Below are 26,510 nucleotides of genomic sequence, written 5' to 3'. Positions count from 1 at the left end.
TGTCAGCATTTAAATGCCGTGGCAATGACAGTTCTCTCCATTTGCCTAGAATTGAATTCCCCACTCTACCTCTCTACTTAAAACATGTCAATAGTCAATACAGAGACCGATGTTCCAAAGCAATTAAAGTGACCCTAATGAAAGGCACTTAAAGTGCTTTGAAACATTGGTTGCAGTATTACATCTTTTTTATGGGGGAAGAATGTGTGTCCACATCTCCTTGAGTTGGACATTGACCCTCAGTACCCGGGTCATGTGGATGTGTCAACGGCACTGACTACTATCACCACACTTAACACCTCCATGCTTTCTACGGTAATAAATTGCATGCTCCTCCTGTAATTTCTCTTAATTGGGAAACTGTATATATTTCAAAGAAATAAAATCTAGGAAGAAATGTTGAACCCACCTCTTAATTCCCCATGGGATGTGTGGGCTACCTAACAACAGTCTGCTCCTCTATCCCCCTGCCTCATGCCTTGAACATCTTGGTTTTGCTTACATACTGCCATCAGGCTACCTCTTGCTTGCTTGCACCTCATGTCATCTGTCTGTCGCCCCTTCCCACTAGATTGTTAGCTCTTCAGAGCAGGGCCCTCTTTCCTCTTGTTGTCTAAGCCCTCTTCTTGACACATTTCACTCGCAGCTCTCACCTACTCAGCAATCATTTTTATCCGCTTTTTCTCCTGCTGGTAAAGGCTCATCTCCATCTATGGCCACCAGCCCCAAGTAGTACGATGATTACTCCTTCGCTACTTACATCTCAGCTGTATTATGTTTTGAGAATTGTGGTGCTCTTACCTGTACTCTATTTTTGTTACTTATTTACTCTAATGCTAAGTTTTGTCTCCCTGTACTGACCTTTGTATGGCGCTACGAAACACTTCTGGCGCCTTATAAATAAAATGTAATAATAATAAGTGACTCCACCCAAATATATCTGTCAATTAGACTGAATGGTGGGCCTACTTGGGAACACCCAACATACCAGAATATTGGATACTTTATCTCCTGAGTTAGATGTGATGTGGATGACTTTGTGCTGCTCACAAAACCATTAACACCAGGATAACATTCTGTCCGTCAACTTGAAATTTCATTGGCTTCCAAAGTATGGTCTTCACAGTTACCAGACATCTGGCATCTGAGTCTTGTAGTATTTTTTGTATTTTGATCTGTGTATGATTTGATTTTCATGCATTGCACCATGGTATTCTTTGAAAAAATATTTATAGATCAAAAAACTTCATAGATGAATCTTTATAAATGTTAATATTTGACCTAGCCCAGCCACCTACTGCTTACTCATGGCCTGACATCTGCCTGAATTGCGCGTCCCACTACCTGATGCCCAAGAAAAGTGTAATATCTGATTCTGAGCAAAACAATCACCAACCCTCTAATGGGTCACTTGATGGCAGAGAAAGGAGAGTGGTGGGTTTTATACTGCTATGAACAATCCAAAGTCTCTCTGCTCCTCACATTATTTGTTATGTGACTGCAGTTGCCATGTAGCTTTAAGGAAATATGATTTATCGCCCCAAAAATTATATTCTCTTTCCACAAAACATGTCCTAGTGTGACTTGGAAATGAATTGTACAATAAATCAGTGGCAGCTCCAGAGTAGGGGCTGCAGGTAAATTCACATTTCAAATAGGGAAGCCACACCAACTGCCATCAACTTCCATTTCAAAGTGACTCACTGGCAGTTGGTGTGCCTCCCCTATTTGAATTTTGGACTAAGCTGCAGCCCCACCTCTGAAACCGCCAATACAATTAATGTAAAATATATTGTTTCAATGCCATGCTTAATGCCTCACATTATATGTCCTCCAACAGGTCAGACCGCTTTGCATATTGCAGTGATGAGACAGAACGTGGCGATTGCACAGGAGCTGATTAAAAATGGTGCAAATGTTTCGAAGCCTCGAGCCGTAGGCACTTGCTTCCAGCTCAAGCCCAACTCCTTCTATTATGGTCAGTAAATATTTAATCATTCTGTACATTGAAAATTAATTTTGTTTCAAAGAAGAAGTCAACAATTTTTCTTAGTAGCTAAATGCGGCCTTTCCCAAACTTGGGCCCTCATTCCGAGTTGATTGCTTGCTAGCTGCTTTTAGCAGCAGTGCAAACGCTAAGCCGCCGCCCTCTGGGAGTGTATCTTAGCTTAGCAGAAGTGCGAACGAAAGGATCGCAGCATTGCTACAAAAAGATTGTGCAGTTTCAGAGAGTAGCTCGAGATTTACTCCTAGCTAGCGATCAGTTCAGTCTGTTTAGTTCCTGTTTTGACGTCACAAACACGCCCTGCGTTCGGCCAGCCACGCCTATGTTTTCCCAGCCACTCCTGCGTTTTTATCCGACACACCTGCGTTTTTACACACACTCCCCGAAAACGGTCAGTTACCACCCAGAAACACCCACTTCCTGTAAATCACTCTGCGGTCAGCAGTGCGACTGAAAAGCATCGCTAGACCTTGTGTGAAACTGCATCGGCTTTTGTGAAAGTACGTCGCGCGTGCGCAGTGCGCCCAATATGCATGCGCAGAATTGCCGGGGTTTTTTACCTGATCGCTGCACTGTGAAAGAAAGCAGCTAGCGATCAACTCGGAATGAGGGCCTTTGTCCTCAAAGCCCCCAACAGACCTGGTTTTACAGATGTTCATGCTTAAGTACAGGCGCCTTACTATAATTCTTATCACAGTCATTTTGGTTTGTCTGAGCTGAATCATGGATATTCTTAGAAACTGTACTGCAAGTTTTAAGGACTACAGGAAAGTTGGTATTCTCCACAAAAGTATTTTGACTATCAGTATTTTTAGTGCTTAAGGGTATATTTACTAAAGTGTGGGTTTTCAGATGTGGAGATTTTACCCGTGGAAACCAATCAGATTCTAGCTAGTATCTTATAGAAGGTGCTAGATAAATCTCAAGTACAGTAGAATTGAATTGGTTGCTATGGACAACATCTCTACTTCTGAAAACTTGAAAACTCACTTTAGTAACTATACCCTGTATACCCTGTGCACCTGTATTTTTTTCCTGTGTGGCACTAGAAGCTTCAGTACGGTAGCACCCATTATTATGTTTAAAAATAGGATGTGCAGTCCAAGTCTCGCCCCCCCCCCCCCATTTTATTCTCCACATATTACCACTTCCGGTTCTAATCCAAGTGCAGCCTAGAATAAAACAAAATACAAAACACAACTATAAAAGGAGTGATATCAGTGCTCCAGCTTTTACAGTATGTGTAGAAAAAATGTAGTGCATTAGAGGGCAGAGGTCTCAAACTCACATGTTTGAGACCTCTAATTTATGCAGCGAGGCTAAATGGGTTCCAGAGCAATAAGCAGAGGGAGTTCTAGAGCATGCACATAAGCTAGTATGGAAAAATAAACACAGCTAAGTTGTTTGATAAAAGGTGAGAAAGAAAACGGCTCTAAATCATGGATTACATTATAGTGGTGGCTAAAGAGTAAAAGATTTCCATCATGCTTTGGGAGCTTTGGAGATCCAACTTCTAAGAGACCGAGTAGATGACCTGGATGATAGAGGCCATTGAAATAACATGCATATATGAGGCATCCGAAAAGAGATCCCCCTCTCAGGGTCTCACAGTTATTGTTTAATGAAATCTTGGGACATGACCCAGGAGTTCCCGGTCTGACCAGCCAACAGATGTGAGTTGTCATCTCCATTATTTCACCTAGGAGGATGAGGGAATGAGTAGATGACATGGATAATAGAGGCAGTTGAAACAAAATGTGTATATGAGGCATCCCAGAAATCTTGGTACATGACCCAGGAGTTCCCGGTCCGAACAGCTGAGAAATGTGATTTGTCACCTCCATTATTTCACCTAGAAGTAAGAGATCCACTGACGGCTTCGCAGCTCAGACGGTTTAACAGTTGTACCATCCAGGTGTTCCACAATCTTTTCTGGTACACTCTCCAAATGTTACACTAGCTGCAAACCCTGAGAGACACCCCACAATCTCACAATATCAAGTACAGCTGGGGTAATCCATTTAGTCTAACAGGTAATGCAGTAAATGTGTCAGGTCGGCCTCCCTTTGTGTCCCAGAAGACATCATCCTCAGCCCTGGATATTGCCTAGGTCTATGCTCCAGATTGGCAAGTTTCCCGGAAGCATTTCTTTCCTCCTCAGACTCACCGCTGTTTGGATCCTCTGCAAACTGTTTGCACTTCTCTCAGGTCTCAGAGACACCACCCTTTTGTTTCAACACTGTCTCCTGATCACAAAATATTACTTGACTGCCCAGATTCTTTAATAAAGTGCTGGTTTACAGAAGTGGATTTATTGCCTGCAGAAACCAATGAGATTACAACTATTATCTTCTATAAGGCGCTAGATTAATGATAAGTACAATCTGATTGATTGCTATGGGTAACATCTCCACTTCTGTGAGCCCGCACTTTAGTAAATATACTCCTATGTATCTGGCTGTTTGCATTGCTCCTGAGTTCTGTGACTTTTCTCACTTGACATACTCTGCTTGCAGCTCTGCGCCTAAATACTATCTCTCAATTGAACCTTGTGTGGCCCTATCATATGTTCCTTATCTTCTTTCAATGGGATACATGAGCTATGTTACCTGGCCTGTCCCGTGTATGAGTGTGCCAATTTTGATTACTGACTTTTGAGGCCCTCCTTGGCCCTACAGTAATATTTGTCCTGTCCCCTGTTATTCTGAACCTTTTACTCTGTACTCTGAGCCTTACCTTGCCTGGGAGGGGTGGGGGCCTTTCTAGTTTTTCATTGATTTGTTTAAGCGCCCTTATTTTTCACTGCATGGTTTTGTTCATGCTTTTTGTACATTACATTTGTTGTACGTTCCCTCTTTGCAGGACTCTCAGGTATTGAATACTACATATGTTACCTTCACCTGTAACCGTATTTCGAAAAATGATTTACTATTAGTTGTGTGTTGGTTATCATGTCACTTACCACTGTTAACCTCTGCGCCATCGATTATTGGTCCTGAGCTGAATGATCATCCTGCTGCTGAGGTGTGCTATTTTTACCTTTTTCTATTTTGTATTCTGTGTTTTCTGACTCCAAACCAGCAAAGATATTACATAAAATATGAATATGCAAATACAATTTTTTTTTTAACACTTGCGAGTGTCCAATAATAGATGATGGTGTAATCCTTTCTTATTTCCAATTAAATCATCCATATGTGTGGAGAAAAAAAAACAGAACTATACAATACTGTAATATTGTTAAAACTCTGAACTCCACACGTGAATGTTTGATGGAAAGTGGTGGAAACAGTCCGGTCCAACAGCTCAAGATTCCCAGATTCCATTCCAAACATCCGAAACATGATAGATGGTAAGCACTGGGTAGACTCTTACATGTAGGCTTGCTTCAACAAAGTTAGAGCTAGGCATATAAAGGCTTATTTAACACTTTATTCTCTACCCATCGATGGTGGGGTTGGTGAATCCCGTCCGTCTCATACCATATGTATAGAATATAATTAAAGATGGACCTAATTGTAGTAAAAACGTCAAACACAAAATTTCTTTATAAAAACGGGATGCAGTTAGCATCCCGGGGCCCTGGATGCCGGCGGTCAGATGACCGATGCCGGAATCCTGACACGACTCAGAATCCAGGAACCAGAACCCCGACCAACGGCATCCCAAGGGTCAGTACTGGGGTTAGGGTCTGGGTGGTTAGGGATAGGCACCAGAGGGGGTTAGCCATAGCTGTCACCCCCTGTGTCCTTAACCCTAGCTGCCACCCCCTGGGATTATCCGTAGTCGACACCTCCTGTGTCCTTAGTCCTAGCCTCCATAACATACCTTTAAAGTATCCGGAATTATAACTGAATGCATGTAGTAGCTTATATACCAAAAGGCAAATATATATGACAATGTGATATAAAGCCATAATTAAATGTTTATTCAACACTTTAAGAGACACGCTTTCTTTGCCACCATGTTGTGGTTGGAACAATAAAGTTGTTCAATAATAAAATCCCCATGATCCCTTGCAGGGCTAAATAAGATTTAGGCCCTCATTCCGACCCGATCGCACGCTGCACTTCCTCGCAGCGGTGCGATCGGGTCTGGAATGTGCATGCACGGCATGCGGCGTTGCCCGGCGACACGACTCTGTCAGCGGAGAAAGTGGTTCCAGCGGCGGCCGCAAGAAGATTGACTGCAGGAAGGCGTTCCAGGGCGTCAACTGACCATTGGAGGCCGTTTTCGGGGAGTGGTAAGAAAAACGCAGGCGTGTCCCGGCGAATGGAGGGTGGATGTCTAATGTCAAAGCCAAGCCAATCATTGAAGGATCCGTCGCACAGGGTAAGTATGTCCAGGGCTGGTCTTGATTTGTGAGAAACTTTTTTAGCATAGCAGGGCTGTACAAGCGTTCGCAGCCCTGCTATGCTAAAATATACTCCCACATAGGCGGAGATTAGTTGATCGCACCAGCAGCAAAAAGTTGCTTGGTGCAATCAATTCGGAATGAGGGCTTTAGTTGCCTAGTAACTGTGTGTGCAGAACCAATGAAGTTACTTAAAAAAAAATCTATAGATACAGTAAGCCCCCAGTGCATTGTGGTATAATCTTATGTCATCCACACAATGCACTGTGTGTCATGAGCCACCACTGTGGCTCATTCCCGTTTGCATTCTGTTTATGTATTTCTGTTCATATTCCAGGTTTTCTCATGTACCTGTTTAAGCCATTATGTGGTGAGTCTGTGTAACTGCAGTCTGTCTCCTGTTTGTGTGGCCTGTGCAGTCTCACCTGTCAGATAATTTGGCTATTATGTGGTGAGTCTGTGTAATTGCAGCCTGTACCCTATATGTGTGGCCTGTGCAGTCTCACCTGTCAGATAATTAAGCCATTACCTTGTGTCTGGCATCCAGCCATCCTGATTGGAGCTTGCTTCCTTTATTAACCAGCCTGCCCTTCCCCTGACGCCGGTGATAGATACATGTTCCTCTTTGTACTTGTGTCCGGGCCCTGTCCTATGGTGGAATCTTGAACCTGTACAATCGGTGCTGTTATACTACTCGTGATATCCTGTCCAGTTGGAATCCTGTGTACCATGTCCTGGCAGAATCTTGAGTTCATTACCCATCACCTGAGTTCTTTCTTCAGTGAGAACCTGTCAGCTCATATGAGATCCTGTCTGCCTGTGTTGGATCCGTGATCCAGAGACCTTGTCAGATTGGTACCTGACCAGAACCAGCTGGCCTTGTATTCAGGTTTTTGTGGAGTTTCCACACAGACACTGCTTGCTGCATTTCTGTATTATGACACCTTTGAGCATTGTTGCTTTCACAGTTTATTTACTAGCTTATAACACCTTTGAGCATTGTTGCTTTCCCAGTTAATTAAGTTGCTTATAACATCTTTGAGCATTGTTGCTTTCACAGTCTTAGTTTGGTTTCCTCTTGTTCACTCTTGGTCTCGGTTGGTGCCTTGTTTTCTTGTAAGACCTGGGGCATCGAAGTCTGGGCGGACTTAATTCGCCCATTCAAACGCGGCTGCTATAGGAGAAGCCTAGCTTTGCAGCGCCAACCGACCATGGGGGGGAATAACAGAGTCAGTGGCTATAGATGCTCAGATCGTAACATTATGATGATACATACAGTATAACATGGGTCTAATGAAACCTGGAAGACACCGTCGCCATCATGCACAATCATTTTTCCCAGTGTGCAATGCAGACCACAGCATTGCACTGCCATGTCACTACGTTGCCTCATTTTTAGTCTGTTAATATAGACACTCCTATTGAAAAAGACTTTGCAGTGCATTAAAACATATAGAAAGGAGGGTCTTATTTATCATTGGGTATGGCAGTCTATATATGTCTAAGTTTAATACCCGGGTTCCATATTCTTCAGTAACTGCTATGTTTTCATCTATGTGATACGGCTACTGACTGTATACCCTATGTTTTTATAAATGCATTTTGTCTTTGACGTTTTTACTACAACTGGGTCCATCTCTAATTGTATTCTATACATACGAAATGGACGGGATTCATGAACCCCACCATCCATGGTGTATTCCAGAAAAGAAAGTGTTGAAGAAGCCTTTATGTGTCTAGCACCAACTCTGTGAAGTAAGAATACATGTAAGAGTCTACCCAGTGCTTGCCATCTATCATGTTTCGGATGTATGGAACGGAATCTGGGAATCTTGAGCTGTTGGATGGGACTGTTTCCACCACTTTCCATCAAATATTCACGTGTGGAGTTCAGTTTTAACATTATTATTACACTATTATATTGTTCAACTTTTTTGTTCACATATATGGACGATTTCATTGGAAATAAGAGAGAATTACGCCATCATCTATTGTTGGACAATCTGAAGCAGTGAGATCATTACATTTTATTATTTAATAGTCATAGTGATGGGATGCAGTTCGTTTGCCGACTGTCGTGATCCAGGCAGTCATGATACCGATGCCGGAATCCCACCAGCTGACAATGCTGCCAGCCGACAATGCCGACTGCCGGAATCCCTGCGGACAGGGGCCATTCCCACTTGTGGGTGTCCACAACACTCATATTGGGGGTATAGATCCTGTGGCGAACGCAGCAAGACACCGAGCCCGCAGCAAGGGGACTCATTGCATTCGCTCCGCTGCCGGCATACTGACGGCTGGGATGCCGCTGTCAGTATACTGACGGCCAACATCCCGGCCACTGGTAAATCATACTGATCCCATAGTGATGCCACAAGCTGAGAATTGCATGCACCCATCCATCCTGAGGAGTCGATGACAGGTTTCCTGGTCCTATATCCACTTCTACAAGACCAGGGAAAGAATTAGGATCTGTGAAATAAGAGTTTGAATCTTTGTAGCTTCTTCACCAACCAATGTCACTAGTTATAGATGTCAGGGCCATCTTAACATATAGGCAACTGAGAAGCTACCAGGGCCCCACAATTCTAGGGGTTCCCCATAATTCTAGCGGTCAGACAAGCAGAGAAGCTAGGTAGTATTCTCTAGCTGCCTCCCAGTCTGCAGCCAGACAGTGAATGGATGCCAGCATGCTGATTTGTGGATAACTGGAACTATCTACCAATCAGAGTGCACTATTCTCTAGCTGCCTCCCAGCCTGCAGCCAGAGAGATAATGGATGCCAGCATGCCAGCATGCTGATTTGTGGATGGCTGGAACTATCTACCAATCAGAGTGCACTATTCTCTAGCTGCCTCCCAGCCTGCAACCAGACAGTGAATGGCTGTCAGCATGCTAATTGGTGGATGGCTGGAACTATCTACCCATCAGAGTGCACTATTCTCTAGCTGCCTCCCAGTCTGCAGCCAGACAGTGAAAGGCTGTCAGCATGCTGATTGGTGGATGGCTGGAACTATCTACCAATCAGAGTGCACTATTCTCTAGCTACCTCCCAGCCTGCAGCTAGACAGTGAATGGATGCCAGCATGCTGATTGGTGGATGGCTGGAGCTATCAGAGTGCTGACAGCAGAGCCGGTCCTAACCAATATGATGCCCTAGGCAAGACTTTGGATGGTGCCCCCTAGCACCGCCGCTAGTTCTGCAGGAGATGCCTGGCATGAGTCAGTGGCAGCTCTGCTAATGTCAGGCGCCTTTTGTTTATAAAAATGCATCTTATTTGCATTACTATGTGGCTAGGATGCACAAGCAGCTTCTGCTGATTAAAATGATATGCAGCATGCCTATATTCTGTGTGTGACTGCGTCTGTATCTGCATATGAAATGCTACATTACAGTGATTTCCAGGACTACACTGCAACGTAGCATTTTGTATGCAGATACAGCCGCAGTCACACACAGAATATAGGCATGCCGCATATCATTTTAATCAGCAGAAGCTGCTGGTGCCCCTAAGCATACCAAATGCCCTAGGCAATTGCCTAGTTTGCCTATGCCTAAGGCCGGCTCTGGCTGACAGACAGCATGTAGAGAGATGGTGCAGAACTACAGCAGGGGCAAATTATGATATTTTTTTAATTTATTCCCAAGAATAGGTGTGTAGGGGCGCCAATGCATTGCTTTGCCCAGGTCCCGCTATGCTGCTAAGTTGGCCTGTCCTACTCTCCTAGACACCAGAAATATTATGGTGTGCCTGCATGGAATTATAATAAAGTTTCACCGATGCCTCCGTTTTCTGTTTATACTATGCTCTCTCCTCCACTTCACTGCTTCATTGAAAATAGTTTTCAATGTATAAATACTTCTGCCGCTGATCATACCTTGATGTTTACAGTACCTCCATGCCTTGTCATACGTTCACTGAACCAGAGCTGACTGTACAGCAGAGCTAGCTTAAAGGCGGTTCACTTTCACCTGCTTTTATAGAATTTAAGTGATGATGACTATGCCCTTATGTATGTATGTATGTATGTATGTATGCATATCCCCCCAACCATCACATTTGGTTGGACAGTCCTGTGTTTTGGATACTGTCCCACTTGTGTGCTGGAGGACAGGTAGGGAGGGAAGGTGCTTGTCCCTAGTGTGATCTTAAATGGTATCCCAAATGTTGGTCATTAGGGCCCCCCAAGTCTTAAGTGCCCCAGGCCCCTCAAAGCTTTATTCTAGTTCTGTTGTACAGTAAATTCCTATATCAGTGACGTGCAGGTGAGGCAGAGCCTTTCCTGTCATACTAACGTATATGCCAGAGTTTTCACTATGTAAAGTATATAACAAATACAAAGAATATATTAGAAATATTTTCTTTGTATTATTCTAATTATTGTTATAGCTAAAACTCTTGAGTAAAAAGTCTATTGCAGGTGAGGCAGTGCCCCCCCCCTCCCTCCACCACCACCCCAACACACCACCTATCTTACCAGCACATCTCTGATCAAACCTCGCCAAATTTTCAGCAGTATATACTCCTCCACCTGTGTATAATGCCCACATGTATATACTGCTGCACCTTTGAATAATACTCACATGTATATACTGCTGCACCTGTGTATAATTCCCACATGTATATACTGCTGCACCTGTGTATAATTCCCACATGAATATACTGCTGCACCTGTGTATAATACCCATATGTTTATACTGCTGCACCTGTGTATAATTCCCACATGTATATACTGCTGCACCTGTGTATAATAATCACATGTATATACTGCTGCACCTGTGTATAATTTCCACATGTATATACTGCTGCACCTGTGTATAATGCCCACATGTATATACTGCTGCACCTGTGTATAATACCCACATGTTTATACTGCTGCACCTGTGTATAATTTCCACATGTATATACTGCTGCCCCTGTGTATAATGCCCACATGTATATACTGCTGCCCCTGTGTATAATGCCCACATGTATATACTGCTGCCCCTGTGTATAATGTCCACATGTATATACTGCTGTACCTGTGTATAATGCCCACATGTATATACTGCTGCACCTGTGTATAATACCCACATGTTTATACTGCTGCACCTGTGTATAATTTCCACATGTATATACTGCTGCACCTGTGTATAATAATCACATGTACATACTGCTGCACATGTGTATAATACCCACATGTATATACTGCTGCACCTGTGTATAATAATCACATGTACATACTGCTGCACCTGTGTATAATGCCCACATGTATATACTGCTGCACCTGTGTATAATAATCACATGTACATACTGCTGCACCTGTGTATAATGCCCACATGTATATACTGCTGCTGTGTATTATGGGGTCATTCCGAGTTGATCGTAGCTGAGCTAAATTTCACTGCCCGTGGTCGCAGCGGCTGCGTGTGACGTCACGCATCCGCTGCGGCCCACCCCCCGCATGGTCCGGCCATGCTTGTGTTGGCCAGATCGCGCCTCCATGGCGGCGGCCAAACGCCACCATGCCGCCCAGCGACCGCCTCTGCCTGTCAATCAGGCAGAGGTGATCGCTAGGGAACGACGGCCTTCGGCCGCTGTGCGCATGCACACTTACGACCCGATCGCTGCGCTGCGATAAACTGCAGCGAGCGATCGGGTCGGAATGACCCCTAATATCCACATGTACTGTATATACTGTTGCGCCTGTGTATAATGCCCACATGTACCCTTGGGCTCATATATTGTTTGTAAGTCTGGCTCTGGTCTTCACCAGTGCCACCGGAGCCATTTACCTCACCGCACGTCCCTGTTTTACATATGTTTCTTTATATAACCCTACTTAACTAAACAGCTAATGGCGTCGCCTCTGATGGCATTTTCAGAATGCACCATGTCAGCTAAAATGTACAGAATGTAGGCTTAAAATATCTGTGTAATGGTATGGGTGATATGTACACAAAGGTGGAGCTATCTGATGCACAGTATAATGTGCTGAGTCATGGCTGCTCGACATAACCTGCATCGGTTGCCGGGTACACTAAGCAGAAATGAATGACTAATTTCTCCGCCATTTATTGGACCATCTATAATATCTGATTTGGGGGCAAAAAAAAAGTAGCCTTTTATCTGCGATAAACCATGTTGCAATGCAATGTGTGGAGAAGGGGGGAATACATTTATTTGTTTGAATCACGTCATCGCAGCCCAATAATTCCGGCAAACCATCACAGGGGGAGGAGCCGTGATGGCGTTGGTGCGCCGCCCTGTCTCTCCTATGCAATGCTGGGAATACTGGCAAAACATCAGGGTGTGGAGACACGGTAACATGCATCACGATTTTCCGTCCCCTTCCCAACAACCTGCCTCCTCCTTACCATGGATGAGTCTTGCCAAAGGCAGCAGGTATGTATAGCGCACACATATGACACAGTGCTGTACAAATAATATTTCTTTCAGTGAATACTTCTTGTAATTAAATCAGCTTAATCAAGGTTCCGCTCTCAGAAAGGACAGTATACTGTAATTGTAGATTCTTTAATAAACATCCTAGTGACATTTGGTGGACCCCTTCGTTCTAAGTAAGCATTCGTTACCTCCCATACCAAGAAATAAAGACACGGAGACTTGAATTTGGCAGAAAAATTGCTAGCTATTTATTTGACCCTAACCATAGCAAACCTGTAAATGAAAAACTTTTGTTAAGATGCCGAAACAGCCGGCATATGGTGGCAGAAAAAAGAACGGCTCTATTAAACTGACGCTAACCTTAAAATGCTAAAATCAAAACCATCTTCATTTAAATACAAACTATCAAAAACGGTAATAGGTGCTAGCTCCACCCCCACAATGACTTCCCACCCGGAGGGGTGCCCATTCCGCTGCCTCCCGGTCGGGTGGTCGAGCGGCCAATAAGTCGATGGAGGTGAGTGCACCTAAACCAAATCAAACTGTAAATCACTACAGCTTACCATACAACTACAAACTGCCGTTCTTTTCCGCCAATAAATAGCCAACGATAAAACCAGCCAACAATTCAATGCCAATGCACTCCGTGCCAGAACCTCTACCAAACAGGGTGGGAGGGCGGGAAGGCAATTTCACCAACCAGAGAGAGACAAAATGGCCTATCCTTCCCTATATATCCTAACCCTCCCCTTTTTCCAAGGGCCGTACTTTCCTCCCAGCTAGGTCCACCCCTCACAAGATGTTTAACTCATTCCTTTCCTATGCTGTCAATTCTCTCTCCTTTGACAAAAACGTTAATAGGGAAATATATAAATAACATGGAGCAAGGATCATGTATCTGACAATTTTCTTTGTATCTAGGAACGTCTTACACAAAGGTGGTAATTCACTTACTAGTGATCTATGATACAGTGGTCAGAAAACATTCCTACTGAAGAATTATGGTTTCAGCAATTACAAATAAAAGTCTGATGGCTTTTGCTGCACATTTCTTTCTTTACTCTCTTGTCGCAGGAGAACACGTTCTGTCCTTTGCAGCCTGTGCGGGAAACGCTGAGCTGGTCAAGTTATTATTCCAACATGGAGCCGACGCAGAGGCCAAAGACTCACATGGTAAGAAGTACCTTGGGCTATGGCACACCGGTAACTCGCGCAGGGGCTGACTCTGAGTAAGGCGGATTTCTGTGCGCATACGGTGAGTTTTACATACAGCGCATGTCGAATGCAATTTGGCTGGATCTGTTTGAAACAAGGCATTTTGGGGTGAGAACTACGTGGTGTCAAAGTGATCGTTTGGAACCACCCTTGTGGGACTGTCATAGTCGTGTATCAAAAGTAGACATGTGCGCGTTTTTGGTACTAATTTTGTCCCCGTTTTTTTCGTTTTGCAAAATCTAAAAGTGTTTTGCCTTGATCTGCATTTTGGTTTGGTTTAAAATCGATTAAAAAAAAATTATAGACATTGATAAAAATCGTGTAAAATTGTTTAATTATTGCAATCCAAAACCCGAAATTCATATTTAAAATCAAAATTCTGAACCATTGGAAGAACAGAACCGGAACTCGGGAGATCCAGACTGGGTTTGTTCTTCAGCCTTAATGTACTTCTTTTTGGGTGGAACTGATTTGTCTCTTTTAAAGGTAACACCTCTACTAGTCTGAAAGCGAAGTGGTGCATCATCATATGAGGTTACAGAAGAAGATGCATTTGGCCCCGACATTCTAGAGCATTAAACAGCAGTAGCATTAGCACTAGCAGGACCACCAATCGCAAACAAATGCCACCGCCTGAGCCATTCCTTGCCACTGCATGTGGTGTATGGCATGTTGGTAACTTTACATTTTTTAGCAGTTCATTTTCCCTTTAGAGTTCATGTTTTCCTTAACATCGTGAAATATTGTTTAGATTTAAGGTGCACTTTCATAAACTTTCTACCCCCTTGATCACCTTTAGTAGATATTAAAGTACTGTCATCATCACTGGCAGCAGCCAGAACACTAATACTGGTTTGCTGCTCCTGCTCTTCTATCGACTGAGAAATATCGACTCACAGCTCTATTAATATTAGTGGAACCTACTCATTGTTACTTTTTAACAGTACCTGAACCCGTCCTGAACACATGTGTCTTTTTTAACACTGCAGTAAGTGACTTATAGGTTGCACCTACTGAATGCTATTTTGTTAAGTACAGTGCCTGAACAACAACACACTATTTTATTTTGTTTGCACTGCAATAAGTAACAGACAGGTGGCACCAACTGACCTTTTTTTTTTCTTTTTAAGTACAGTACCTGAAGAACAACAACACAAGTTTATTTTAGTTTTTTATAATAATGATTTTCCTAACACTGACAAAGTCACAGTGCTGCGGAGTCTGAGGGTGACACAGACTCCTCAGTCCCGGTTCAGTTCATCCAACAGTTCAGAATTCTGATTTTAAATCCGAATTTTGGGGTTTGGATTGCAAAAATGACAAGAATTTAGCTATTTATATTGATTTTTATCAATAATTATCATTTTTTTTTAATCAATTTTAAACCAAACCAAAATGCAAATCAAGCCAAAACACTTTTAGGTTTTGCAAAACCAAAACATGAGGATAAAATTAGTACCCAAAATGCGCACATGTCTACTTTTGATATACGACTATGACACTCCCACAAAGGTGGTTCCAAACAATCACTTTGACACTGCCCAGTTCTCACCCCAAAACGCCTTATTTCAGACAGATCCGGACAAATTGCATTCGACATGCGCTGTATGTAAAACTCGTCGTATGCGCACAGAAATCCGTCCTACGTGTACGTTTGGTAGGGAATATAGATTGTAAACTCCACTGGGGCAGTGAATGGGCAAATATTCTCTGTAAAGCGCTGCGTAATATGTGTGCGCTATATAAACAACTGGTAATAATAATACTCAGAGTCAGCCCCTGCGCTGCCTCCCATCCAAGTAGGCTAGGTTTTTAAATACAAAAAAGCGTAAAATAATACAAATAAGTTACAGTAGTTATAATACCAAATCTATATTATATACTTTGTATTACTCTAATCATCAGATCAGAATATGACAGGGGAGGCTCTGCCTTCCCTGACTGCACGTTCCTAATGCTTTACATCACTAGTAGGGAAATTGATGGAAACACTATTAAAAGTAAGAATTTGAGGAATATCTCTAATCAGCTATTTATATGAATCCAAACAGCATGGATTTACTAGGGGGGAGATCATATCAAACAGATCTTACTGACTTTATTGACTGTGTGACAAAAGTAGTAGATCAAAGGGGTCTTATATGCATCTTATCTAGACTTTAGAAAGGCTTTTGACACTATCCCACATCGCAGACTGTTAAATACAGATGGAGCCTTGCTCATTTAGCGTTCTCTGCTGCGACTAGGTGCACCAAGGCTTATTAGCATAACCCTTTCATCTATTGTTCTCAGCTGCAATACAATACAGAGAGAACAATACAGCAGGGGATTGAGTCGTTACAGCAGGGGATTAAGTCTGACAGCCCTGGCTCAATCCTATTAAAGGGATAGATGAGCAGGGCTCCATCTGTAAACTTGAAATTTTGGGATTGGATACTTTGGGGTCTATTTACTAATCCTTGGAAGGAGATAAAGTACCAACCAACCAGCTCCTAACTGTCATTTGTCAAACCCAGCCTGTGACATGGAAGTTAGGAGCTAATTGGCTGGTACTTTATCTCCCTCCAAGGCTTAGTAAATGGATCCCTTAGATGGTTAAATGGACAAGATCTTGGTTGCAGGATAGGAAAGGAAACAGGGTTTTAATAAATGGAGTGCATTCACAGGAGGGAAATGTTACCAGTGTAGTACCCCAGGGATCTGTACTTGGACCAATGCTTTTTAATATCTTGATTGGTGACATTGCAAATGGCATTAAAGGGAAAGTGTGCCTTTTTGCAGATGACACAAAGGTATGCAACAGGGTAGACACATCGGGAGGGGTAACACTAATGATTGAGGATCTAGGTAGACTACGGGAATTACCAAGAGCGTGGCAACTACAGTTTAATGTGAAACGATGCAAAATCATGCACTTGGGTCTCAAAAATCCAAAGGCTAAATATAATATTAATGGCACTATACTGGAAACTACTGAGGAGGAAAGGGATCTAGGAGTCACTATTTCAGATGACTTAAAGGCAGGTAAGCAATGTAACAAGGCAATGAGGAAGGCTAGTCAGATGCGTGGCTGCATTGGGAGAGGAATCAGCAGCAGAAAGAAAGAAGTAATAATGCCACTGTATAGGTCATTGGTACGGCCTCATCTAGAATACTGTATTCAGTTCTGGAGGCCATATCTTCAAAAGGATATTATACATTAGAAACTGTACAAAGGAGGGCAACTAAAATGGTGCATGGCCTACATCACAAAACATACCCAGAAAGACTAAGAAATCTCAATATGTATAGTTGGAGCAGAGAAGGGAAAACTTGATAAAAACTTTTACATATAATCAAGGGTTTTAACAAGGTACAGGAGGGAAACATTCTCCAAAAAGAGAAGAAATAGGATACGAGGACATACACTGAGACTGGAAGGAGGGTTCAGGGGATATTTGAGGGAAAATTACTTCACAGAAAGGGAAGTGGGCAAGTGGAATAGCGATCCATCAGAGGTGGTAGAGGCTAAGACAGTAGAGCAATTTAAACATATATGGGATAAACATTGGGATATCCTTACAAAAAATATAATAAGGATCAAATAGTGTTTGAGGTAACAATATGGTTAGGGTGCAGACTACTGTAGATGGCCCAAATTGTTCTTATATTTCGTCACATTCTATGTTTCTGAGTAATGTTGTTACATATTGCTCTTTCTTGCACTAACCTAGTTGGTTGCCCCCTCCCCAGGTAATACTGTTCTTCATATCCTGGCATTACAGCCAGACAAGATGTCAGCTTGCCAGATGTATGACCTAATCGTAGGGTATCACAAGGAAAAATTTGGACCGGGGTTAGAGGACATTTTCAATAATGATGGACTCTCCCCACTTAAAATGGCTGCTGTAGAAGGCAACACTGTGGTATGTATGTTTAAGGCATCTTCAGGGGAAATAATGACGATTTGGTTACAAGTTTATTCTACAGGCTAATGGTGGTAGAAGTATATAAGGATAACATCATAGAAGGCAGTAGATATTGTAGGAAATTATGTGTGTTGAGGAGTTGATATTGCAGTTATGTAGGCACACACCAGAGGATGACTCACATTGAACAGCCCAGTAGACCAATGGTGTTGATTTATTGATATATATCAGCTACAGCCATACTGATACTGTACATGTACGCTGGTGATGGAGCAGAACTGGGTTTCATACAGCTGACCAGACGGTGAGTGTGTACTGCAAATGGGTAGCGTCATGGATGCTGGAACACCTTTATATACAGGTATTAATCAGGTCTGTCATAGGCACTAAATTGGAGACTCTGGTCCAAATGTATTAAGCCAATCAGCTCCCAACTGTCAATCAGCTCCTAACTGTAATTTTTCAAACACAGCCTGTGACATGGCAGTTAGAAGCTGATTGGCTGGTCATTTATCACTCTTCATTCATCTCCACTGTATCAGTTTTTAAGGTTTAATACATTTGGGTCGCTCTCTCTCTCTCTCTCTCTCTCTCTCTCTCTCTCTCTCACTCTCTCTCACTCTCACCATGAGACTCTACACAGTCTCACACAGCCCCATGATGGCTACACACATGCTCAGTAGCGATCTCGGTGGCCATCTTAAAGATAGGGCATGAAGCCTCCCTGGAGAACAGGAAAACTGGAGTCTGCACAGTAGCACACTTTTTTTTCAATGGATCTTTCATGGAATAGATTCTATAACATACGATGATGAAGAAGACCTTACCAATGAGAAGTACTCCATGATGATCTTAAAATAATCCTTAGTAGGTACTTTACACTTGTAGTGGGGAACGATACCTCTGGTAGGGTCAGAATCCAGTCATATAGGTGGAGATATGGCATTTTATGTGTTCTAGAACAGGGGTGGGCAAACTTGGTCCTCAGGACCATTAACCGTTCACAATTGCTAGAATGCCTTGCTTGTGCACAGGTGTATTCATCACTAGCTAACACATTTTCAAAGATATGTGAGGAGATGTACTGTATCAAACCTTTGTAAAGAGGGGCGAATTGGAGAAGAGCCTTTAGCAACTAATCAGCATATTGCTATCATTTTATAGAATGTTCTAGATAAATGATAGCTAGAAGCTGATAAAATGCCCTCTGCTGCACTCTTTGCAAGGTTTAATAAATTTCTCCATGGTGTATTCTAAAAATCCATAGGTGGCCTGGAAAACATGAGCTGTGTGGGGTCCTTGAGTGCAGAATTTGGCCACCTATATTCTAGAACTTATAACAGCCACAGAAGAAATTTTATGCAGTTATAAAGCTTGTGGTTAGCTATTGCATGTAATACATTCTAGAGTGTAGACCATAGCCGGTTGTATAATTGATGGCACGTACTCAGGGCCGGTGCAAGGTTTCCCTGCAGCCTAGGCAACACTTAAACCTACTGCCTCCCCCTCAACCTATACAACAATACCCACTCTCCAGCCCCTCGGGTGAACGTATGGAGGTGGCATCTTAGAAGTTCAACCGACGCTGCCTGCATTAAGTTCCACAAGGATGCCTCTCCGAAACATCATTAACTTTGTGGTAGGCAGATCCTAAATGCCATAGGCAGCTGCCTAATGGTAAAGCAGTCCCTGCATGTACTGTTTTGGAAGCCACAGACTGCAGTCAGAAACATTTATGAGGTGTACCTCAAGTGATCAGTCCATTCTAATTTCTGCAGTTGCCTTACTAATTCCAACTGATTTTCTCCATATGTGAGTAGTTTGAGGACCCTATGTCGTTTGATTGTTCTTTCCCTACTTTATATAATGTACTGAATTCATTTTGTTAGATGTTTCAGCATTTGGTGCAGAAGAGAAGACAGCTACAGTGGACCTTCGGCCCTATCAGCTGTTATCTTTATGATGTGACTGAAATAGACTGTTGGGAAGACCATCTGTCTGTACTGGACCTGGTGGTCTCTGGAAAGAAGAGAGAGGTATGTATTTACTTTCAATATGGTCATCAAGGTGCAACATGGATGGGTGATATGTCTTGCATGCCATAGTCCAGAGGTTCCCAAACTGTGTGCCATGGCTCCCTGGGGTGCCTCGGGTCACTTGCAGGGGTGCCCTGGGTTAGTGGTCCAGGACCAATTCAAATTATTAATGGTCAATATAATAGGCAAAATCAGTGCTGGTGGCTGCCAGTCATACAATATGTGGCCAAACAGAAGCAAATCTTGTCCCTCACCACACAACTGACCCTAAGGATGACATATAAACGCGATCTACTTAATGTAATATTTCTTTCTAAATGTCTCAATAAGAAATTTTTGACCTAGGGGTGCCGTGAAAAAAATTCTGATATTCTAGGGTGCCGTGATTCAAAAAAGTTTGGAAACCACTGCCATAGTCCTTTAACGGGGAGGGACAAACTATATTTTCTGTTGCAGTTAAATATATGTCTTGAGATGATTGAGAAATGCAATAAGAAAGGATTGGGAGAAAGTGAAATACTGTATACGGAGTTAAAAATATGTTCTCCTCTAATAGAAAAATATTTTTAAAAATAAATAAATAACACATGTCCACTAAACTAGCCTGCATCACTCTATAATAGTCTATACTACCATGGTGAATATGACACAGATAGCACAGACACTATAAACCTGGGTGGCGTAAAGAAATAGACCTGGCCATGCCTGAACTTCAGTGATGGCTTTATCTCAAGAGGTCAATCCCAACTACCCAATGACATTTGCAGGTCAAGCATCTCAAAGAAAGAGCAGATCAGTCATGGAGCTTAACTGAGGATGCCGCTTCTTAGAACCCAGTGTCTTATAAGTCAAGATGACAAGGTGTTACCAGCTAGTAGGCCAAGCTACAATACTACTTTGCCCTTCCCATGGATGGATCCTGTTGGTAGATCTTTCACCAGGTAGATCAGGAAGAAATTCCACATGCCAACCAAATTAGAACTAATGAGAGTCAGGCAAGGATTACTATTATTAATACAGGTTGAGTATCCCATATCCAAATATTCCGAAATATGGAATATTCCGAAATACGGAATTTTTTGAGTGAGAGTGAGATAGTGAAACATTTGTTTTCTGATGGCTCAATGTACACAAACTTTGTTTAATACACAAAGTTATTAAAAATATTGTATTAAATGACCTTCAGGCTGTGTGTATAAGGTGTATCTGAAACATAAATGAATTGTGTGAATGTAGACACACTTTGTTTAATGTACAAGGTTATTAAAAATATTGGCTAAAATGACCTTCAGGCTGTGTGTATAAGGTGGATATGAAACATAAATGCATTCTGTGCTTAGACTTGGGTCCCATCACCATGATATCTCATTATGGTATGCAATTATTCCAAAATACGGAAAAATCAGATATCCAAAATACCTCTGGTCCCAAGCATTTTGGATAAGGGATACTCAACCTGGTGTTATTATTGCTATTGTTGTTTATATAGTGGCACCATATTATACGGCACTTACTAGTGCACAACTGTGCTTAGCCTACTGTTCCATCGAAGTGCTCTCACTGAACTTGGCCTATGTGATAGCACCCCCCGGTGCAGCACAGTTACACCTGCTCCGCCACAAGTGGAGATGCATTTGATAGATGCAAGTAGACGTTGCCTGCAGTTGTGTACGCTTGGTTCCATGTCACACACACAGATGCGAAAACCGGCTATGTGCATTCAGCAAACCTACTTACATTCAACTCTGCTGCTTGAAGTTATTATTGGTCTAACGCCAATAACCAATTAGATTGTCCAAGAGTTATAAGGGTACACGGTTAAATTACCGGCTGTCGGAATCTCGACCCAAGCTCAGTCCACGCCACCATCCGAGGGGGAATATAATAGTGTGCCCAAAGCATGGCAAGCCCACGAGGGGACATGCTGCACTTACTGCCGGGATTTCGGCTGTTGGGTTCCTGGTGTCGGTCTCCTGACCTCCGGGATTCCGACTGCTGGGAAACCATACCAAACCCATTATAAGATATACATTTATTTCGATGTTACAGCATGTGGAGCTGACATGCCAGCAAGTGCAGAGCAGCCAGAACTTCACAGAAATTTGAGAACACAAGGTTTATAAATAGACAGTTATTCTCCGTTCATTATAAATGCTAATTTCCAAGGAAAACACACAAATACATTATACATGTTAACACATTGCAATCCGATTGGTGGGGTAGAAGGGCACCAAGGGGGCGGGGAGTAAATACTAATCACTAGAGATGTGCGCCAACCCCTGTGTTTTGGATCTGTATTATTTTTATGTTTTGGTTCTAATCTGCTCACAATACTGTTTTCACCATTATTGGCTAAAGGCTGGCTGGCTAAACTAAGCAACAGAGCACGAACACACGGCAAGTTTAACGCAAATCTATGAAGCATTGCCACATAGCAGTGGCAGACAGGAAGATGGCAGCTCGACGAACTATACAACCCCATAGAAAGTAACCAAGAACGTTTTCATTAATCAAGAACTATCTCAGAGTCCCATGGGAAGTACAGGGAATGGAGGTCGGGTATATAGTGGAAGGCAGGTAAAAAAAATTAGATTGATAGAATAAATAATTTAAAAAAAAATTAATTGAGACGTGAACTATATTGACATCTATTCTGCAGCAAATTAGGAGAGGAATGGCCATAAAAGAATACAGAAGAAATGTTTGATTTTGATTGATTAAATAATTAATTAAAATTAACATGTGTGAGGCTCCACATAATTTATGGTTAAAAATGTGGTACAAATTGGTAAAAAATATTGGCGCGTTAAACAAGCCAATAAAAATGTTTCTCTTTGCAAAACAGACCATCACCAATGCCACCAAACAGCCCATAATTAAAAGAAAAGCGATTTAAAGATTAAATTGTCCTTGGGCCCCTCCCACCCACCCTTATGTAATATTTTAAAAAGGACATGCACAGTTTAACAGACCGAACCCTTCAGCAACAAGGACTGACACTTTTGTAGCTGAAGTGCTTGGCTTGTTTGGATCCCAACAAAACAATTTGTTTGGAAGGACTACCTCTGATCACTAATGAGGAGGTTGGAGGTTGATGAGGATGTTGGCAGTGGAGATTGCATGGGCTGGTCAAACCTGCTAGTAGCTGATATAGGACTGCTTGTTATTATTTAACAAATTATTATAATTTTGCTAAATAAATTTTATGAACTCACCACAAATGACGTAACATGGAGGAGGTGCCTAGATGTTTAATGTCCCTACCTCTACTAACTTTAGCCTCACAAATGGAGCAGATGCCTTCACAAACGTTGTCAAGATTTGGGTCTTATGCACACGGGCAAGAATTGCTGCCACTGGTGGCTGACTTACACATACAATATTCTCATTATCATCAATATCCTCTATACCATCAGATAGTACACAAATATCGCCCTCATCCTGTTGCATTTACACACTAGCATCCTCAATTTTATTATGTCATCATCACGATCTTTACTTGTACTGCTCATCCCCACATTTGCTGAGGGTGCAGAAATGGTGAGAGGAGACTTTCAGTATCAGCCATGTCAGGCTCACACATACTGTAGCTAATGTGGACACTCCCTAGATTCTCCTCTGGGATTTGTGAACACTTACTGTAGTTTGTTCTTCAGCCTTAGTGTTCATTTTTTGAGCACTGATGATTTGTTAGTTTTTAAGGTGACACCTCTATCTCTCTTTTTTTAACAATGTTAAAGATTTCGATTTCAGGTGCCTTTTCCTAAACTTTCTGCACCACCTTTAGTAGATGTTGTAGTACTATCATGACTGACAGCAGCCACAGCACTAGTACTTGGTTGTTGCTCCTGCTCTTCAATTGACTGATCGAGATCCATATCGACTCACAGCGCTTATATTATTAACACATGGGTGACACGGCACCTACTAAGTGGTATTGTAAAACAATACCACCACTTGTCCCTAAACACACTGTTGTTGTTTTTTTATTGCTTTTGTGTTTTTATATTTATATTTAAACAAATGACAAATACTTCACACTGTGACGCACGGTGCTTACATTATGAATGCAGTGGCACAGCCTGGCCCTGAACACACACAAGGTTTTATTTTTTAATACTCCTTTGAGTCACTGCACTTGTATTATAGTAATGGTGTCACATACTACAAACTTTTTGCGGGCACCAGTGTGCACCAATAAAGTATTAATGCTGCACTGTGGGCAGTGACAAAAATCAGCACTAGCGGACACCAAGGGTTAATGCTGCCCTGTATTAGGTGCTCTGGGCTGCACTGTGGGCAGTTACAGCACCAGTAAAAGGTTAATGCAGCCCTGTATTAGGAGTTATGTGCTACAAAGATGGCAGTGACTAATAAAAAAACACCAGTGTGCACCAAGGGTTAATGCTGCAGTTAAGTTACAGCACCGGTGTGACACACTGAACCAAAATGCAATTAAGCAGTAAAGATGTTCCTGCACTACAAAAATAAAAAAAGAATGTTTTGCTAACTGCCTACATCAAAAACTAGCTTAGCCCGTATTAACACTTTAGAGACCTGCGGGTGCCTGTCAAACAGTGTCATCTTATGTGCTTTGTATTTAATCTGTGTAAGGGTCCTCCTAAATCCAACTCCTCCGACAACCCTGTGTGAAATGACACCTGATTCGGGAGGCAGTCAATTTACCGTCGATCGGTATCCAGGCGGTCAGGATACCGATGCCGTTATCCTGACACTAGCTGGAATACCAGCGGTCGGAGTCCCGACCACCAGCTATTTCCCCCACTTGGGTGGTGGTCCATGCCACCGCCCGAGGTGGAATAGAACCCTGTGGTGACTGAAGGTCACCACCGGGCCCGAAGCTCGGTGAGCGGACACGCTGCGCACTCCGCCGGGATCCCAGCTGTCGTAATCCCGGCGTCAGTCTTCCGACCACCAGCATCTCATACTGATCCCCCTGAATCGCTGTGTAAGGTAGAATATCGAATCCAAAACATGCGAGATCCAACGCAGGGAAGATGATGTTTTGCCTCGTTTTGGAATCCGAACCTGGCGGGAAAATCTGACACATGACTTGGATTTACTCGGTTTTCAGAAAACTGCGCTTGCTGATTACCCTGGCTTGTTGGAGGTGCCCACTGGGTACCCAAGTCCACCATCTCCAGCACGGAATGAGTCTTGCGCATACTTTGCTGTGCAGGACACCACTCCAATCACATCTGAATGTATTGTATTGTATAAACATATTGTCTGTGGTTCCGCTTTGCAAGTTAATTCAACTGTTGCCTAAACATTTTACACGCACTATGGTGCTTCCCCAGTGAGACCTGAATCTTGAAAGCACCATCCTCAAGGACATGACCTCTGTTATTAAATTGCCAAATAAAGCAAACTTTTAGTTTCCCCACTGACGTGTTTTACTTTATTTTCAGGTGCGGCAGATACTGGAACTCTCTCCAGTGAAAGAGCTTGTCAACGGAAAGTGGCATAGGTGTGGACGGCCGTATTTCTGGACCCTGACTGCTGTCTATGTCATTTACATGACCATTGTGTCGCTGGCTTGTGCCAATCGTCCTCTCAAACCAATAACGACCAACATAACAGACCCCATGGATATCACCATAATGATGCAGAAGACCCTTAATGTAAGAACCTTAAACTTTGGTTAACACCTGGTAAGATTTCCTCTGAAACTGTGATAGAGTAAATGATATACGTTTTGTAACAGGGTTGGGGAAATAAGTATACATGACAGGCATGTTCCCGAAGTAACAGCATCTTTGGGCCTAATTTAGACCTGATCGCAGCAGCAAATTTGTTAGCAGTTGGGCAAAAACATGTGCACTGCAGGTGGGGCAGATATAACATGTGCAGAGAGAGTTAGATTTGGGTGGGTTATTTTGTTTCTGTGCAGGGTAAATACTGGCTGTTTTATTTTTACACTACAATTTAGATTTCAGTTTGAACACGCCCCACCCAAATCTATATCTCTCTGCACATGTTACATCTGCCCCACCTGCACTGCACATGGTTTTGCCCATTTGCTAACAAATTTGCTGCTGCGATCAGGTCTGAATGAGGCCCTTTTACTGGAGACAGACACTGTAGTTCACTAAGGGGGTCATTCCGAGTTGATCGTTCGCTGGCTACTTTTTGCAGTCGTGCAAACGCATAGTCACCGCCCACGGGGGAGTGTATTTTCGCTTTGCAAGTGTGCGAACGCCTTTGCAGCTGAGCTCTGCAAAAACATTTGTGCAGTTTCTGAGTAGATCTGAACTTACTCAGCCGCTGCGATCACTTCAGTCTTTTTGGTCCCGGAATTGATGTCAGACACCTGCCCTGCAAACGCTTGGACACGCCTGCGTTTTTCCAAACACTCCCAGAAAACGGTCAGTTACCACCCACAAACGCCTTCTTCCTGTCAATCTCCTTGCGATCGGCTGTGCGTATGGATTCTTCGTTAAATCCAATGCTCAGCAACGATCCGCTTTGTACATGTGCAACGCACCTGCGCATTGCGGTGCATACGCATGCGCAGTAGTAACCTGATCGCAGCGCAGCGAAAAACAGCACAGAGCGATCAACTCGGAATGACCCCCT

General features: G+C 42.8%; 1 protein-coding gene across 1 annotated transcript in view; it reads left to right on the top strand.

Moving 5' to 3' along the window:
• The window catches only part of LOC135058256 (transient receptor potential cation channel subfamily V member 5-like), a 197,631-nt gene that overhangs the window by 148,940 nt on the left and 22,181 nt on the right, over positions 1-26,510 (top strand). The window contains exons 5-9 of the mRNA XM_063963788.1: positions 1,841-1,978; positions 13,826-13,924; positions 17,699-17,871; positions 19,764-19,910; positions 25,343-25,555. Coding sequence (XP_063819858.1) covers positions 1,841-1,978; positions 13,826-13,924; positions 17,699-17,871; positions 19,764-19,910; positions 25,343-25,555 — 770 coding nt within the window. The remainder of the gene's footprint in view (positions 1-1,840; positions 1,979-13,825; positions 13,925-17,698; positions 17,872-19,763; positions 19,911-25,342; positions 25,556-26,510) is intronic.

Source organism: Pseudophryne corroboree, chromosome 3, assembly GCF_028390025.1.
Source record: "Pseudophryne corroboree isolate aPseCor3 chromosome 3, aPseCor3.hap2, whole genome shotgun sequence".
NCBI classification, from domain to species: Eukaryota; Metazoa; Chordata; class Amphibia; order Anura; family Myobatrachidae; genus Pseudophryne; species Pseudophryne corroboree.
This window is presented reverse-complemented; position numbering and strand designations above follow the sequence as displayed.